Source organism: Bombus terrestris, chromosome 1 (genome assembly GCF_910591885.1).
Source record: "Bombus terrestris chromosome 1, iyBomTerr1.2, whole genome shotgun sequence".
NCBI lineage: Eukaryota > Metazoa > Arthropoda > Insecta > Hymenoptera > Apidae > Bombus > Bombus terrestris.
Window position 1 is genome coordinate 5869894 of NC_063269.1, and position 17552 is coordinate 5887445.

Here is a 17552-nt window from a genome sequence, read left to right on the forward strand (position 1 = left end):
TGTAATAAAGGTTATATTCGATTTAAGCAGCATAGTGATTAGTTCGGTCTAAACATCTAACCTTAACCTAACAAGAAAGTTAAAACCAAAGTGGCCATTCACGCGTGCCTCGAAGGAATTTTCTATATTTCTTAAATTATTCCACTGTAAATGTATTTCTTGAATATGTGTGTCAGTTCTGATTTATTGCTAAAAACAAGAAACTATTTTTTGATTTAGCAGGACCTTTATGAAAAATACGTATATCATTGTTTCGGAGAAAGAAGTGTTTAGTAATAATTATTGACAAAGTGTACATTTTCATTTGTATATAAGCGCAATGAATCGCGAAGGTAAATAAAATGGCATAAATTTTTCTAAACACGATTAACTGAAAAAGTTATTATTAAAAAATAAAAGATAAATTTAAATTATAATTAATATTACTAAAATTAAACTTTTTTAATATGCATATGATAAGGAATATTGCTTGTGTTTTTGAACCTTTGTAATGTAGTGGTTACTTATTTCAGAAGGAAGGAGCGAGTCCGAAGATGAAGGAGGGAAATCTAGAAGTCCATCGGTGGATTCCCAAAGGTCTATTAGAAGTAGATCTAAATCAAATTCTGCCAGCCGTTCTCCAAGGTTTTACATTCATATCTATCTAAATAATTCTAAAATATTACTTGTAGTACATAACAACATTTAAGATTTTCTTTTAGATCTAATCAATCATCGCCTGGCCAACCAAGATCACCGGCTTCTGTGATTTCTAATGCTAACTCTAGGAAATCATATTCTAGATCGCCTTCACGATCACCTTCGCGTTCACCTTCCAGGAACCGATCAATTTCACCGTCTTCTGTTAAAAATCAAAGATCATCTAGATCTAGTTCAAAGTCTGTTGGAAGAAAAAGTAATTCTAGATCACCTTCTAAATCTCCATCACCAGAAATAGATGGAAAAGTTACTCAAAGCGAATCACATTCACCACGTTCGATACATTCAGCAAAATCCCGGTCAAGATCAAGGAGTTCTTCTTTGGAAGAATCTAGAAGAAGTCTTGATTTAGCATCACGAGAAAATTCAAGATCTAGATCCAGATCGACATCGACTAAACGAAGTAACCCACCGTCTAAGTGTTCTTCCCCAAAAATGAATTCTCGTTCCTGTTCCAGATCTCCTACACCGTATAAAGCGAATTCTCGATCACCATCCCGTTCCCCTTCTAGATCTCCGAAAGCAGTTGTTAGATCCCGATCCCGATCAAATTCGCTAAAATCTCGATCCCTTTCCAATAGTCCGAGTCGAAAATCACGTAGTAGATCTAAATCTCGTGAGAAAAAAGCATCGCATTCCCCATCTTTGGAAGGAAAACACTCACCATCGCCTATTAGAAATTCTCGATCACGTTTTAGATCAAAATCTCAATCGATAGAAAGATCAAGAAAAGATTCTCCTAATTCGCACAATAGTACACGTGCAAAATCTCTTACGAAGTCTCCAGATGGCAAACGTAAATCTCGATCTCGATCACGATCTAAGTCAGACTCTGGATCAAGGAAACAGTCACCTACAGTATCTCCAAAAAGATCATTATCTAGATCATCCTCAGCGGAACCTAAGGTGTCACGTTCAAAGTCAAGGACACCATCAGGTTCGAGACACGCATCAAAGTCTAGATCACGTTCGCGATCTGGGTCAAGAAAATCAATGTCAAGATCAAAATCAAGATCGAAGTCCAGATCAATATCTGGGTCACGCAAAGGATCACAGTCTCCAGCTTCAAGGAGAAGTTCTCGGTCAAGGTCTAGTTCTAGGTCATCTCGCTCCAGCTCGAAAGCATCTATTTCTAGGTCGCGTTCTGGATCGCGTTCAAAATCGAGATCTCGATCAAAGTCAAAATCTCCCTCAAGATCCGCTTCAGGTTCACCATCAAGATCACGTTCAAGATCACGTTCGAGATCGCGTTCACCATCACGCTCGCGATCAAGATCAGTGTCAGCTGCCAGATCTAGACATTCATCTCGGTCTAAATCAAGATCAAGATCTCGTTCAGCATCAAAGTCTAGGAGATCAAGAAGTCGAAGTGAAGATTCAGGAGGTGCTGTTAGAAAGAGAAATAGAGTTTTATCCGATTCTGAGGAAGAAGAGGATGGTGTTAAAGCAACAAAAAAATCAAAACATGAAATAGTAGATTCGGAAAATGAAGGAGACGATGAACTAACGAAGATGAAAAAAGAGGATCATGAACAAGAGGAGGAAGGTGATGAAGAAGCAGGGAACAAACAATTTGTAGATAGTACAGCAAATGAACAACAAGAAAATGAAGATTCTGACGATGGAATGATTGCGGATGGAGGATTGTAAGTAAATTAGATTTTATGTGCTTTAAAAGTTATATGTGTAATAAAAATTTAATGTATATAATATTTAACGTATGCTTATCAGGAGTAGCAGATATTTGTAAGTAACAATATGTAATAATAGATTAAGAATTACAATGAAGCAACAGTTCATAGAAAAAGCTTCATTAAAGAATTTTGTAATTCATTATAATTAAAATTAACGATAAATGTACTAATTTTCAGAGATGATTCATTATCGGATTTTGATCGTATGATGGCTCGTAAGAAAGAAGAACAATCACGAAGACGCAAAAGAAAGGATATTGATATAATTAACGATAATGACGATATCATAGCTCAATTGTTATCTGATATGAAATCTGCATCAGAGGATGATAGAAAATTAAATCAACAAAACAAACCAGCTACTAATAAAATTGCAATGTTACCTAAAGTATTATCACAACTTAAAAAACACGATCTTCAATTGGCTTTTTTGGAGCATAATGTATTATCAGTTTTAACGGATTGGTTGGCTCCGATGCCTGATCGGTCCTTACCATCTTTAAAAATTCGGGATAGTCTTTTAAAGCTTTTATGGGAAGTAAGTTTATGCTTTAATCATTTATATATTTATATATAAGTATAAAATATATACAAATATAATAAAATAATCTAATATTTTAGTTTCCACGAATTGATCAAGCTTCTTTAAAGCAATCTGGTATTGGTAAAGCTGTAATGTATCTGTATAAACATCCTAAAGAAACAAAAGAAAATAAGGAGCGAGCAGGGAAATTAATTAATGAATGGGCAAGACCTATATTTAATTTATCTGCAGATTTTAAAGCCCTATCAAAAGAAGAAAGAATGCAAAGAGATTTAGAACAGACACCACAAAAGCGAAGAAAAAGTGATGATGGTGGTTCTTCTCAGAAATCACAAGATATTAATAAAGCTTTAAAAGGAGATGCTAAGTATGAATTTTTCAAACTCCTATTATCAGAACAATTAACTTTGTTTGGATAATGTAATTAATTCTTTTGTTTAGACCATTGAGGCCAGGAGATCCGGGCTGGGTTGGAAGAGCTAGAGTTCCTAGACCTTCCAATAAAGACTATGTTATAAGACCAGATTGGAAATCTGATATTGATATTAGTAGGGTAAATATTACTATCTTATATTTTGTTCTTAGTAAGTTAATAGTTCAAAATATATTAATGATATAATATTACAGAGCACGAAGAAACAAATGAATAGATTTGAAAGGCACATGAAAAACTACATGGATAGTAAAAGGATAAAAGCAACTAGAAGAGCTGTGGATATATCTATTGAAGGCCGTAAAATGTCTTTGTAACGTTAATAACTTTTAGTTATTATGAAAAACTGTTATACAAGACTTCTATAATTATAAGCATCAATTCAGATATGAAATTGTATTAACATAAGGTTATAATTAGATTTGTGCTTAATAAAAATATTCGATACAAATTTCTGTATACATCCACTTTCATTTTCATTAAAACGCACCATCATTTTACACACGTTCTGAAATACCGATTTATTGGTCTTACGATAGACTTAGTTGATAATGTGTTCTATTCGCCGGTAGTTCTACCATGTTTTACTCACGTATTGCGCAAACGTAAGTTTTCACTTTGCTGTCAAAATTGAGTTTAGCCTGCATTTATGTACTTACAAACGCGTTTGTATAAATATTTTTATTTAACTCCAAGTTTCATATTTAAGTTGTAAAATAATACTTTGAACTATGTTGAACCTATCGAACAAACTAACAAATTTAAAAATAAATATAACGCACCTGCTTGAATGAAATGTTTATTGGGAGTTGAAACAAAGGTTAGGATGAGGAGTATTATTAATATTTTAAAAACCTTTGTCGCTTTTTTTTATGACTATGCACGAGGATTATCGTACGCTATCATTACGATTTTGATTTTGGGTTATTGCTTACACCCAGCAAGATTTGCATCACGTTATACTTTTATAAAAACAGAAGATATTTACGATGAAATGGAAAGATCTTATCCAATAAGAGATAATTCGTGTTCGATCGTGGTTAATCCGCGAAGATCTTTTCATTTGTTTTATCCAGAGGAACATCCTCGAGAAGATCCCGTGGCAATGGCCCGTCGTCTGGGTATATTACCTGGAGGACAGTGGAAACCTCTAAATTGTCACCCTCTTTTCAATGTGGCCATTATATTACCATATAGAAATCGTCAAACACAGCTCACTATTTTTATGAATTATATTCATCCCTTCTTGCAAGCTCAAAATCTTGATTATAGAATATTTGTGATAGAACAAAGTCCGATACGTGAGTTTAATCGTGCTAAACTTTTCAATGTTGGATATGCAGAGGCGACCAAGGTGAATGATTTTCACTGCTTCATCTTTCAAGACATAGATTTAATACCTCAGAATCTGGACAACATTTATGCCTGCACTAAAATGCCCAGACACATGAGTTCAAGTGTAAATACTTTCCGTTACAACTTACCATACACTGGTTTGTTTGGTGGTGCAATTGCATTAACTCGAAAACAGTTTGAAAAAGTTAATGGATTCTCTAACGTTTTCTATGGATGGGGTGGAGAAGATGATGATTTTTACGGTCGTTTACAATCAAAAGGTCTTCAAGTATGTTAAATATTTATTATCAACTAAGATTATTATCAATAATGACATTATGAAATATTGTTAAATTACTTTTTATATTTGAATCAAATTTCAGGTTACACGTTTTGGACCTGATATTGCTCAATATTACATGTTAATACACAAAAAAGAACCTCCAAGCAATACTAGATTTGAAAATCTTGAGAACAGTGCTAAAAGGTATGATACTGATGGAATTAGTAACTTAGAATATAGAGTTCTTAATCACCAATTAAGACCATTATATTCTTGGATTTTAGCAGATGTTTAGTTTCCTTTACCTTCTGTTTAAAAGTGTTTAATGCAATCTAATTTACTTCCCTCAAAGAACTGAAAATAATTCTTATAATAATTTAGTTAGCAACAATTTATAGAATTGTAATGCTCTGATATATACCCCTAATATTTATAATAATTGTGGCCATTAAATTATTTTGTATACCATTTTTATGTTATCGTTTTTATTTATAGTTATTTTTATGTTATAGTTTATTATTTTATGTTATTATGTTATTATTTTATGTTATAGTTTATTTGCACAATTTTGAGAAAATCTGAGAATATAAATCTTTTGATATTCTGCTGTGTCAAACCAAAGATATAATAATATGTTTAGGGAAGAATAAATTGTAATTCTGTGCAATTAGAGAAACAAACTATTAATCAACATAGGATGATAATGTTGTTTAATTGATATTAAAATTCCTTTCAAATGTAGAACTTTTATTAATAATTTGTTTTCTAAGTATTATGTAATGTATTCAAAAAATAATGTAAACATATTTCCTAATTATGTTCCTGTTCGAATTAACGCGGTATTTCACGAAATCTTGGTTTTTTAAGCAAGTGCAGATTTAATAGCATAAAGATACTTTTTACAAATAGATTATAGTTTGTTCCTCTATTAATGTCCTCTACATGTCAAAGTATCAGCAACTGATATTATAATCACATAAATCTTTTTCGAACACATTAGTATTAATTTAATTGTTTAATAGTCTTGATATTTCTGAGTATAATATTTATATTGATTAAAAAGAGACAAACATACTGTTATAACACTCAAATCAATGGAAACGTAAAATATATTACGTTCGAAACTAACTAAATATAATTGTCATAATAGAAATATTTCAAATAGTTCTCAAGCCACTAGTAATTGATTTTTGTGTATTGATAATGTGATAAACAATGCATACCGAAATGTAAAAAATTTTTAACTCATATCTAGCACAATGGAATACAAAATTTTTGATCATTGAAAATATTTCACTTGTCTAAGTGTAAATACAAGTGTTCCAATAGATATTAATACATGCTTTAAGAACTCAACAAAAGGAAACATATATAAAACTATAAATCTACTTAAAAAAGTAATATATAGTTCTACTCTAAGAAAACGTTTTATTGTAAACAACAAATCGGTGAATTATATTCGTACAGTTAAAAAGATTTGGAAACATAATCCTTACAAAAATTTACTATTTCGAATATTAAAATTTCTATACTACAAAATGGAAAATACAGATAAGACAAAAACAAACTTCAATTATTTAAAAATGAATAGGCGTATATAGCAAGCAATAATGCCGCGTATACTTTTATTATCGCCTTTTAACCTATTGCTTATTACATGGGTTTAACACGTGTGATTAAAAAAATAAGATTAAAGTGTACGAATGATTATAGAAATGTGTATGTATAGCGAAAATTGTGTGATCTCCAAAAATATAGAATAAATCATAATAAAAAGAAAGAATTGACATATATGTATGACTATAAATATATAATTATCTTTGTATAAATATATATATAAGTATATATATATTTATAAGTATGTGAAGTTAATATAATTACATTATAAAGGAATTATGAAATTTAATGTAAATTAGTATAATATAATAAATATATATAGTATACCAGTGATACTTTTAGTTTCACTGGATCATAAGTATATAAATTGATTTTCATTCAAAGTAACATTATGAAACTTGAATAAAATGATATAATTTAATTCTCCTTATATACTTTATAATGTTTCAATGCACTTCCCCTGTTGAAGTACAGGAAGTACTGTGTATTGTGCACGAAGTGTTAGACAAAAATTGCTTAGTAAGTGAATTATCTTGTTACTGGTATTTGTGATACACTCTTGGATATGTCCTTCCTTAAGTATCTAATTTTTATTAAATTAACAAGCATATATTATTGCATGTGACTGTAATGTGAACTTCAGCAGCATCATGCAAATAAAGTTCAGAGTATTTTTATCTATCAGCTAAATTACATTATGATTCAATGAATAAGTATGAAATAACAAAAATAATTAATTTACATTATTTCTTAAACATCTTTAAATGAAAATGTCAGAATCGGAAAAAGAAGAAGAAATATAAACCGTATATGTCCCAAGAATGGAACGACCAGCAAACAATCAGCACATTAAGATGATACGCATATTGTATACCTATTCGTCTATTAAAAATTGAGAGTACAATTACTTATTTATGGTATATATAAAATCTATTTTCACTATATCCAATGTATTATGTATCAGATAGTTCTTGATAACGCGCGTACATCATTTTCTTTACGCAATCTTTGTATGTGTCCCCTGGTAACGCACTATAAGATGACGATTTTGCTCCTAATCCAGCTGTAGGAACCCTTCTTTCAGCTTCAATGATACTCGTCCTACCTTGGTTCGATTTACCAAGCCCCATTCCTTCACTCCATCCCATTTTTTGTAAAAGTTTATTACCAACATTATCTGAACCAATACCGGCTCTCGTAGGTTCTTCATATGACACCGATATTTCTTCGACCCTAGTTTTTAAGTATTTTTCTTTAAGTTTATTTGGTTGTGGAGGTTCTGGTTCACCATATTTTGCTCTTCTTTCTTTGGCGCGGTCGCGATATTTATTGTTTCTTTGCTGTGGATCGTTTGGGTCTAAACCACGTACTTGATACCAATTTTCCAAATTTTGTTTATGAAGATCAGATAACTGTTGGTGTCGAAGCAATGCTTCTTTACTTGGGAATTGTCGTTTACACAGTAAGCATGCTAATTTACTCCAATCTGTGTGTTGCCTTTCTTCTTGCTGTACATCCTCTATTTCCTCTTCTGTATCACTACCACCACCATAGGCAGCAACCAAACCGTTATTTCCGCTCTGATCTTCATCCTCATGATAAGAATTTGCAAGAGATTTTTTTTCCAATATAGCGTATCCTGCATCTGCAGCTCCGCTTCCGACACCTTGATTACCATCACCACCAGCAAATTCAGAATTCCAATTACTCTTTGCATTCTCTTTCTTTTGATTCAAGGTTTTTGCCCAACGTTCCATATCTTTTGCTATCTTTTTCGCTACTTTTACTTTATCTTGTTTGCTGTCTTTCTTCTTAGTTTCATCCTCCTTCAAAGTTTCTTGAGTCGCGGTAGTAACTGAGGAAGTTGTTGCTTGATTGGTAATCGTATTTGTTGAATCTGTACTACTTGCTGTAGCAGTAATTGTAGTTCCACTAGACGTTGTCCCTGTTGCTTGTGTTACAGTTGTAGCAGTCTGCATATATAAAATCTTTAATAGTAAAAGTTACAAAACTGATGTTAATAATGAAATAGAAATTTTAATCACCTTTGCCGGTTGATATGAAAAAGATTCAGCATCCCAGTATAGAAATTGTTGCGTGTGACTATTATAATAATATTGCGAATTTGGATCATAATATAACCCGGTACTTGGATCATAGTAATAACCAGATGACTCATCATAATGATAAGTGCTAACATCTGGCACAGCTGTAAAAAGATATGAATGTTTAAAAAAATCATTTTGTAGTAAATTTATCTAGAATCATGTTATTAGATTTAAAAAACCTACAATATATTTTACCGTCGCTACCATGTGCAGGAACTCTCCCACTCGCTAAAGTAGTACTAGACGGTGCCGTCGGTGTTGGTCTATTTTTCATTTCTTCAGAATCCCCTAATTTTCTAGATGCTTGTAATTGTTGTATCGCAGACTGTGCTACGGCTGCAGCTGCATTCACTCGATCAGTTTGGTTTAAAGATGGCAAAGTAATTGCAGATCCTTGCATTATTTGATTTTGATAATATTGCGTATAATACTGAAGGTAGTGAGCTTTCTGTGCAGGTGTTTTAGCATATAAATTGGCACTATATTCGGCCAATTGAGCAACGTCATCCAAAGTATATCTTTGTGACTGGCTGTCATTTCCTTTCCACGTGTTGGTATTATTTATTTGATGAAGTTTGCAATAAGTAATTTCCACTTTCCTACCATCTACTACCAATCCCTGTTTTGTAAGGGCTGTATGTAAATACATGGCATCCACTACATTGCCCATTTCTAGGTAGCATACACCTCTTGATGTATTTGTAAGAGAATCACGTCCTATACGAATGCTTCGTATCGGCATCGATGAAAGATTTTTCATTGCCTGCAGGACCGAATCTTCGGTCGTTAGTACATCCAATCCACGAAGGAGAACTGTATTCGTAGGATGAGGACTAATTTCATCGCTACCCTCTCCGCCTTCTTCGCTCTCTGCTCGAGACGCAGAACATTTGAAACATGTTTCCCTTCTTTTGAAATTGTGTGCACCACACTGTAATTGAAAAGATAACATTGCAATACTTGAGTTACACTAGACAAATAATGAAATCTTATAAATAGGTTTACCTTAACACAGTGCCAATCTTGTGTATTTTTTGCTGGTGGTTTATCTACATGGCAATCTTTCGGTATACTGTACTGCATTAAAGCGCGATATTGGTCCTGCAGCATCAGTACTCCCTGAAACAGAGAATTTCAGTGTTATCCCGTCCAACATCCTCCCAAAGCAGCTGCATAACCCGTAAACTTTCTTCTTGGTTGACGAAATTATAGATTTTTTTTCTACTTCATAGCTTTCCGTCTCGAACGAACAGTAAAGAAAATGTCATGGTCTTATAACGCGTGGGCCATTCCACACGACTTGCGGACCGACTATACGTATATTTGTACATGCGCGGAAACTTCTTTTGCTGACTAAAAGAATTAAATTTGTGGAAACAAGCAAACATACAATGATTTGCTTGCATACAAATTTATACGTGAATAGGAAAAATATCGTGCATAAAAATTGTCATTCTTTTAAAATGCTTGATCATTAAATAATTGCATTGAGAGTATAAAGTTAAAATTGTAAAAGCAGACTTAAATAACACAATGAAAAGAAAAGAAAAAACTATTCTGTAATATTATGAACGTAGCAAAATGTGATTTGTATATAAATAAACTGCCATGCCAAATATAAATATATGCATTGTATGTAGAAGATAAGACGATTGGAATGACCCTCCTCCGATCTTCATTGTTAGTCCACAAACTTTTATGATAGATAGAGGATAGGTAAAAAGCACGCGCCGCGGCCTTTCGATATATAATGTAACTTTATAATCCAATAGACGGAATTGCGAGCGAGTTATAAGAAAAGTCTGCAAAGTATGTGGGGACTCCTAGATAAATAATTAGATATGGTAGATTGAAGTAGCCTTTGATAGGTGCACAGCCATGGCCATGGGGAAGGCCAAGGGGCTGCGTTACCGTGCCTTGCCGCCACGGGGCGTCGGTGGCACGCGTACAACGCATCGGTTGGGTATCTGGACTGAACTTCTTTCTACCTGTTTCATCTCCATCCACCGTGCGGCCTCCTGAGTCGCGTTAAACTCGACGAATGCAAAACCTCGCGAAGCACCTATACAGAGCAAATACACACATATCCAAAGTTAATCCACGTTTTGCCTGGGAGTCTCTACTCTGAGAGGGCAGGCAATCACAGCACCAACCATTGACAGATTGACTTTCGAACGAAGTATTTTCTTCGCTTCGTCGCTTGCTTTCATTTCCATTTGCCTAAAGCTCAGCAGAATGAATTCTACACGGGTGACAGACGATCTTTCTTTAGTATCTTTACGCGATAAGTTTAATTTAATGCCAGACCTACCCAAGTCTCCTAACCTCCTTTCATTTTTTTATGTTCACTACCGTGAATAGATCAAAGGAGCAATAGTAGAAATTGTATAGAAAATACTTCCCCTTTCAAAAATTTCTATTTTATACAATCATTATTAATATGAACAATATTGGAAAAAATAAAACTGATATTTTTTATAGATACTAACAACAGAACCTCATTGTACCGAAAAGAATCACATATTCTATTGTATGTACTCCATGCAATAGAATATAATAATTTCGTTACTTGGAAACTAGAATAGTTATATAGAATTGGTTGGTAGATTCATATTCCAATTATTTTATATAATATATAGTATAAGATTAAAGATTTTTAGAAATATTTTACATCACCCTTGTAAGATGAATAATGATGTTTTGATTTCCCTCAAAATATTCTTCCTATGTAATAAATTCTGTTCTTGTTATAAACTTACCTGATTCCAAGATTAGTAAATTAATTAATGATTGGTATTCAATTGAACAATTTTGGGGTATGCATGATTGGTACCGACATAATACTAATATATATGATTGTACAATATTATAAAAAATTGTTTGAAATTTTTTTGCTTATTTGTACAGTGTGACCTTCTCGTTAGTTGACTCAAAAGCAATGTCATTAATTACACCGCGGATTATTTTACGTATACATATAAATACACACATAATTGCATCTACACTAATGTAAGATCTATGTCGGTATTTCATGATCAATCACATATAGCGACACGTTACCGTTACGCCGGCATTTTCTTTGAGCCAACTAGAGAGAGAATCACCCTGTAAGATCAAATGTTTCGTATATTAGATTCCAAACCATTTTTTAAAATGATCATTAAAAATGCAACAATAACTTATGCTACACAAATCTAATGCAACTTGCTGAGATAAAAAGCAATTCACTAATTCGCACATTAGGTTTAGGGGAAGTTAACTTACAAAAATAATGATAGTTACCTGTATCCTTTTTACGAATCAGCCTGATGTCCTTGGGCATGAGACCACAGTTAAGGATGTCTTGCCGCACCTGTGATACACACATCATAATAATAACAGTGATGTATGCTTGCAAATGCTGGCTCATGAGTGGCCAATTATGTTGGTCCGCTAAGTTGAGAACCTACGTCATTTTCTGTAATATGCTGAGCAAGCCCACGAATCATTATGGTGTTGTTTGGAGATTGAGATTTGTAGTGGATGCCTTCCATGGACGAACCATAGGTACGTCCATGGTCGTGCTCAAAATCCATACTTTCTCGGCTATGATCATCATCGCGATCCCGATCTCTCTCCTCTCGTTTCCCTCTACGATCTCGATCTCTTTCCCTATCCCTGTCTCTCCTGGAGCGATCTCTATCTCTATCGCGATCACGATCCCGATCTCTGTCTCTTTCTACAGAATCTCTGTCTCTCTGCCTTCCATAACGATCCTCTCTGTCTCTGTAGCTACGATCTCTGTCATCTCTGCTACGGTCTCTTCTATCTCTTGAACGATCTCTTTCGCGATCTCTATCTCGGCCCCGATGGTTTCTATATTCTGGACTACGATGGTCTCTATCACGATGATCATTGTCACGGTGTTCTACGTAATCTGGTGACCTACTGCTTCCATAATCATTTCGATAATCATAATCTGAATTATGTCCCCTCCTTTCAGGTCCGTAACCCGGCTCCCATGGGTCAATGTTGTTACTGTACATGTTGTCCATGCATTTAAATAATTTCTGGAACAATCAAATTTTCGATTATTATATTAGTAATTATTTACTAAATAAGAAATGTAAAATATGACAAATTCAATTAATGCATTACTTTGTAATTTAGAATGTTAATAGCCATCCATTAATGTAAAAATGGCAGCTAATAAGCATTTAAAATTAAATTAAAGCAGTGAACAGAGCATATTATTAAATTAAAACCTATTGCTTTATATATGAATTAAAGTATATAAAATAAACTATCATATGTTAAATGGATACAAATTAATTTTATTCAAGAAGTAGTGGTAGGTATATGGAATACATCTGACATATAGATTTTATACATAAAAATATGAATTTCAATATTTTTTTAATAATGTGGTCCGATCTAAAAATATATTTATTTCTAACAAAAAAATAGTATATTTTGCACAATCATTTTAAATTGTAGTGACAGATTTCATCCGAAATTTTGTACGCGTTTTTATCAGAAAACGTAATGAAAAAAAAGAGGCATGTATTTTATTATCATTATAAGCGTAAATAGGATCAAATAGCAATATCCTATTAGGAGACAAGATAAGAAACAATATAAAACAAAAATATCGAAATGAGAATTTCGATCCGCAAAAGTGAACGAAACATCGTGGTGTTGATTAATAATCATTATTCAATGTTATAGAAGAACTATTGAAATAAAACAAAATTTTGAATCGAATGAGTTTTATAGTCGCGTGAATTTATAAAAGCTTCGTTTTCTTACTTACTTTACTCGTTATTTATGGAAATAGTCGGAGATTAATGTAATGTGCGCAATGGCGTGGTAGCACCTCCTGATTCACATACAATATGGCGTAGCGTGTGGAAGACGGACTCATTACGTGGTGCAAAAAATATGTTCTATCAGGAAATATTTTGTAGATGGCGCTCCAGCTCGTTCTATGCCGTTACATATTTTCTTCGTAAGTGAAAAATTTTGTTTCAAAATTCTATCAGTATTCTACTAGCCTAATTTTAATATATATATCAAGCCAAATAACTTTGATATTGTAAATAAATTTTTTACATATTTCATAGTCATATATTCTACTTTGAGCATGCCAATTGATACGTTGTAGCAGTTTCCATGAAAGCGTCGCGTAATGAAAATAATGTAACGTCTTTTACAGATATAAATAATATTTAAATAAATAATATAATATTTTAATAAATTTATAAAATTCTAGACCGCTACATATTTGGAAAGATAATTTTATTATATATACGTACATATAAATGCGAATATAAATTTAAATTTTCCAGTAGGGATGCTATTACTGAGAAGAACGCAAGATGGCGTCATCGCGCTGCGTCAGTTTCCCGCGTTAGGATGTTGAAATTGAAACAATTAGAGCGTATGATAAGTGTCGTGCGTGATCCAACCTAAATTTTGGATTAATTTTCAAGTGTGTTTATTCCGTTTTACTATAAACATGTTTTTGATAAAAAATGTATTGACAAAGTAGTATTTTTTATCTTTATGTCCACTTTTCTTTTCTCTATTGTAAAGTTTGGTCATTTATTCCATTAGCTGCTGTAACACGATCTTTCACATAAATTGACTTTTATTACATATATGTATATATATATGTATATATCGAAGAGTATCTAGTTTTTGTAAAAGGTTTATTTCATTTAATTTAATGAGATTAAAAAATTGAATGTTTTCGGACAAAGTACGTTGTCAATAATGTGTCTTTGTGTTCAAATACAATTATCCATCAAAATTTTCGACAATTATTCTCGTCGGACAGATAAGAATAAGAGAGTGTATCTAAGATATCCTTTTAATTTGAAAATAAATTTTAATCATAATAGTGTATGATTATTATGCAATATGTGGTGTAAATAACTTTGTAAAGTATAACCTCAAACTACGTATTATAAAATTTTAATGGTCAATGTACCAGTGTATTATATTAAAGTCTGTCAGTGTTAGACAGCATCAAACAAGAAGCAAGAAAGTGTTCAAATTATCGATCTGTCTACACATTATTCAATGAAGATAATAATTTCATCTTGAAGAAAATGCATAACGTGGTTTTATTCGGTAAGATTACATAGAAAATTTCTATATAAATACAATATATATTTATTTCATCTGTTATTAAATAATCGGAATTTAAATACAATATTTTTGTTCATACAATAACAAAATTATTTTTTTTGTCACTGGAATGTGTAACGAACTTTGAACGATTATTTATTGATGATGTTATTCTTAATCATTTGAAAACCAAAAATTGATTCGTTACAATAAACCAATTAATTCTTATGATGATAATTAGTTTCAATTGCTTTTTCTTATTGATTGCGTAAAATATATGTACTCACATACGTTAGATAGGTTATCTCAAATAAATTTTTACATTCATAATGTACATATGCGGAATTCGTTTTTCGATCTTTGGAAATTTTTTGTGACGAATAGTTTGTCTATAAAATGGTAGGATTCTTCGCAATGCGCAACTGTCTGCGAAAAGGGTTAAGCTTAGGCAATCGAGGTCGGTTTCCGCCCACGTTGCAACTTACCTATCCAGATCGCGCGATTTCGTTGAAATTCGGCTTTACTCGGTCCTGTAGGTGGTTGTCAGTGGTCGCTGTTGTTGCATAGGATGTCTGATAGCATGCATCAGTGTCAGATAAAGGGTACCTCGACCCTTTTACCTTCCTATAAATCTAGCAAAGTGGTACAGCTACCTTCAGATATTTCCTTTCATATATTGCAAAATTCTATTCATTTCTTCTTCTGATAAAAATTAATTCTAAAGTCTGACGAACATATTTGTACTATTATTCACGAGTATAACCGAGAAATATTGCATGGTACATTATACATATCACGGTTTCTGAATTAATTTGGAATGATTAGAAAAATCCTTTTGATTAAAATCTAGACCGATTTGTTACTGATTGAAATTCAAATTTCATTTAGACATTTTCTCTGAATGTGACAGTACCTTCCCGCGGTGTAACGATTTCCAAGTAGAGGACATTAATATATATATATATAGTTTATCAGAAATACCATAACAGCATGGCCGATAAAAAATCAGGAAATGGGATCTGTCTGCATATGGTTTCTCTAATCCACGCATACGATCCCAGAATTATTTTATTATTACATGGGTTACGAGCGTGTTGGTGACTCGTTGCAGCCCGCTCGTGTTTATTCAGCTATATAGAGGTCGCTAGCTTTACCTGGTCTGGGGATCTGTTCACGATCGCGAGAGTGCACGACAGACGGAGGGACGAGCAACGTTGGAGAGTACGCTCGGTTGAGAGAGCGTGAGAGGCAAATAGGGTACGAATGGAAGACGAGAAGACGAATGAGAAAAGGGGCGAGGGAAAGCTCGAAGACAACCAGATACCGGAAGAAGTGAAAAAGAATAGAGAGAAGAAAGATGTTAAAAATGGAATTAAAAACAAAGAGAAAAAACGTGAAAAATAATAAAAAGGAAAATAAAGGACGGATGAGTCGAGGTGCAAGATAAATGAAAAAGAAAAGAGATAGAGATAGGGGGAGGGGAATATGATGGGAAAGGGATTGAAGTAACAAGAGAAACGGAGGAACAAGAGGGGAAAATAATGGAAAGAGAAGGAAGGGATATCGTGGAAGAGATAGACAAATGCAAATTGCGAGCTAGGGGTGCAGAAGCGAGTTGGAACGAATGGGAGAAACGGATAGATGGGATGAGATGGAAAATGGGATAGAGAAAGAGAGGCAGAGGCGTCTGTGCGCAATCGGTACGACGCAGACAGCTCGTCTATATACTTGGTTCAACGACCACCGCCCTAGTATCATCCAACCCCGAAGTACCGGGCGGCTCGGTGGTCGCGCTAGATACTAGATTAGGGGAGTAGAGGGGGTTGGGAAGAAGCTAGGGAGTTCGAGGGGGTTGCAACGAGGAATGGGTTGGTTGGGGAGGTTGTAGAGGGAGAAGAGTCGAGGTGGTGTTGAGCGGAACGGCCCACGGGCCAGTTCCGTCTCGAGCCCAGGAGTAGAAGAGCTACTGGCCGCTTGTCTGCTCCCTTCTTTCGCTATAGTTTCATTTCTTTCCGTTTTAGTTCATTCTTCAGTTCCGATTGATTGACACGTTGGTACACACACGTATATAAACACACACATACACAAACGTACACACGAATACATGTATAATAACATATAGAAAGGTCGCGCGCGACACGTTCGTACACCTGTGGTATACGTGCAACGTATATGTACGTGATCACGCTACCCTTGTCACGCATACACACGAATATTACACGCACACGGACATACGGAAGCGTGCGCGAGCGCGTGCAACGAACAACGTGTTTTGAACATATAATTTGGTCACGTATAGAAAAGAAAAAAAAAGATTGATAAAAGGAAAGAAAGAAACGTACACGCAAAAGAAAACAAAAATCATTCGTTGATTGGTTTGTTGTGATCAAGGAGTCGCACGCTCAATAGTCACTGTACCGGCTCTCCTGTTTATCGTATGCTCAATAAACGGATACAGCCGTGATCAGCTAGCGTATCTTTAGGTCCGTATCTGATCAAGTGTACCAGGCCCCGTAGTACCTGTGTCTTCTGTCCATCCAATACGCGTGCAACAAGCTCGCGGATTGCTTGAGTTTTAGGAAACGTAATTCTCGCATTCAGGTACGTGAACAAATTTCTATTATGTGACCTAAGAAAGCAACAGCTTTCGCATTCTTCTTTCCCCTTTCGCGATTTTCTCCACGAAGCCCTCACCGATACGGATGGGTAGCTGTGTAGAAACCCTTGG

The 17552-nt window shown here is 33.9% G+C and overlaps 4 protein-coding genes across 6 annotated transcripts in view; 3 read left to right on the forward strand and 1 right to left on the reverse strand.

Annotated features, from left to right (window-relative positions):
• The first annotated feature begins 4 nt into the window (after nucleotides 1–4).
• On the forward strand, nucleotides 5–3821 carry LOC100646331 (IWS1-like protein). 2 transcript variants are annotated; one of them, XM_048406531.1, is made up of 8 exons: nucleotides 5–332; nucleotides 513–624; nucleotides 702–2345; nucleotides 2431–2445; nucleotides 2571–2931; nucleotides 3015–3304; nucleotides 3379–3490; nucleotides 3565–3821. In XM_048406531.1, the coding sequence occupies exons 1-8, from the start codon at nucleotides 320–322 to the stop codon at nucleotides 3685–3687; spliced, it is 2670 nt and encodes an 889-aa protein (XP_048262488.1). In that variant the 5' UTR covers nucleotides 5–319; the 3' UTR covers nucleotides 3688–3821. The 2 variants fall into 2 exon arrangements, with proteins under 2 accessions (XP_048262488.1, XP_012166069.2); XM_012310679.3 differs by lacking the exon at nucleotides 2431–2445 and having other exon boundaries at nucleotides 6–332.
• Nucleotides 3822–3981: 160 nt separating this feature from the next.
• LOC100646215 (beta-1,4-N-acetylgalactosaminyltransferase bre-4) lies at nucleotides 3982–6781 on the forward strand. The gene is made up of 2 exons (XM_003393162.4): nucleotides 3982–4994; nucleotides 5089–6781. The coding sequence occupies exons 1-2, from the start codon at nucleotides 4161–4163 to the stop codon at nucleotides 5281–5283; spliced, it is 1029 nt and encodes a 342-aa protein (XP_003393210.2). The 5' UTR covers nucleotides 3982–4160; the 3' UTR covers nucleotides 5284–6781.
• Nucleotides 6587–13659, reverse strand: LOC100646093 (RNA-binding protein 5). The gene is made up of 8 exons (XM_012310665.3): nucleotides 13506–13659; nucleotides 12163–12762; nucleotides 11996–12065; nucleotides 10702–10775; nucleotides 9719–9832; nucleotides 8897–9644; nucleotides 8651–8814; nucleotides 6587–8578 (listed from the first exon to the last, which is right to left on the reverse strand). The coding sequence occupies exons 2-8, from the start codon at nucleotides 12745–12747 to the stop codon at nucleotides 7559–7561; spliced, it is 2775 nt and encodes a 924-aa protein (XP_012166055.1). The 5' UTR covers nucleotides 12748–12762; nucleotides 13506–13659; the 3' UTR covers nucleotides 6587–7558.
• Nucleotides 13660–14805: 1146 nt separating this feature from the next.
• Nucleotides 14806–17552, forward strand: part of LOC100649079 (ELAV-like protein 2) — a 40896-nt gene continuing 38149 nt past the window's right edge. The window contains exon 1 of one of the 2 annotated variants that reach the window (XM_048406566.1): nucleotides 14806–14827. The gene's annotated coding sequence lies outside the window, so the exon portion shown is untranslated. Of the gene's footprint in view, nucleotides 14828–16740; nucleotides 17426–17552 lie in introns of those variants that run through there. The other variant, XM_048406558.1, reaches the window with a different exon arrangement.

What these genes read in the sequence shown, in the direction of transcription:
- LOC100646093 (XM_012310665.3), bottom strand. Translation starts at nt 12,747, where the DNA reads ATGGACAACATGTACAGTAACAACATTGACCCATGGGAGCCGGGTTAC. An exon ending in AAGATTGGCACTGTGTTAAG is followed by an intron (nt 9,645 to 9,718) that starts GTAAACCTATTT and finishes TTTCAATTACAG; the next exon opens with TGTGGTGCACACAATTTCAA. An exon ending in TAGCGACGGTAAAATATATT is followed by an intron (nt 8,815 to 8,896) that starts GTAGGTTTTTTA and finishes ATCTTTTTACAG; the next exon opens with CTGTGCCAGATGTTAGCACT.
- LOC100646215 (XM_003393162.4), top strand. Translation starts at nt 4,161, where the DNA reads ATGAAATGTTTATTGGGAGTTGAAACAAAGGTTAGGATGAGGAGTATT. An exon ending in TACAATCAAAAGGTCTTCAA is followed by an intron (nt 4,995 to 5,088) that starts GTATGTTAAATA and finishes ATCAAATTTCAG; the next exon opens with GTTACACGTTTTGGACCTGA.
- LOC100646331 (XM_048406531.1), top strand. An exon ending in TTTTAAAGCTTTTATGGGAA is followed by an intron (nt 2,932 to 3,014) that starts GTAAGTTTATGC and finishes CTAATATTTTAG; the next exon opens with TTTCCACGAATTGATCAAGC. An exon ending in CTGATATTGATATTAGTAGG is followed by an intron (nt 3,491 to 3,564) that starts GTAAATATTACT and finishes ATAATATTACAG; the next exon opens with AGCACGAAGAAACAAATGAA.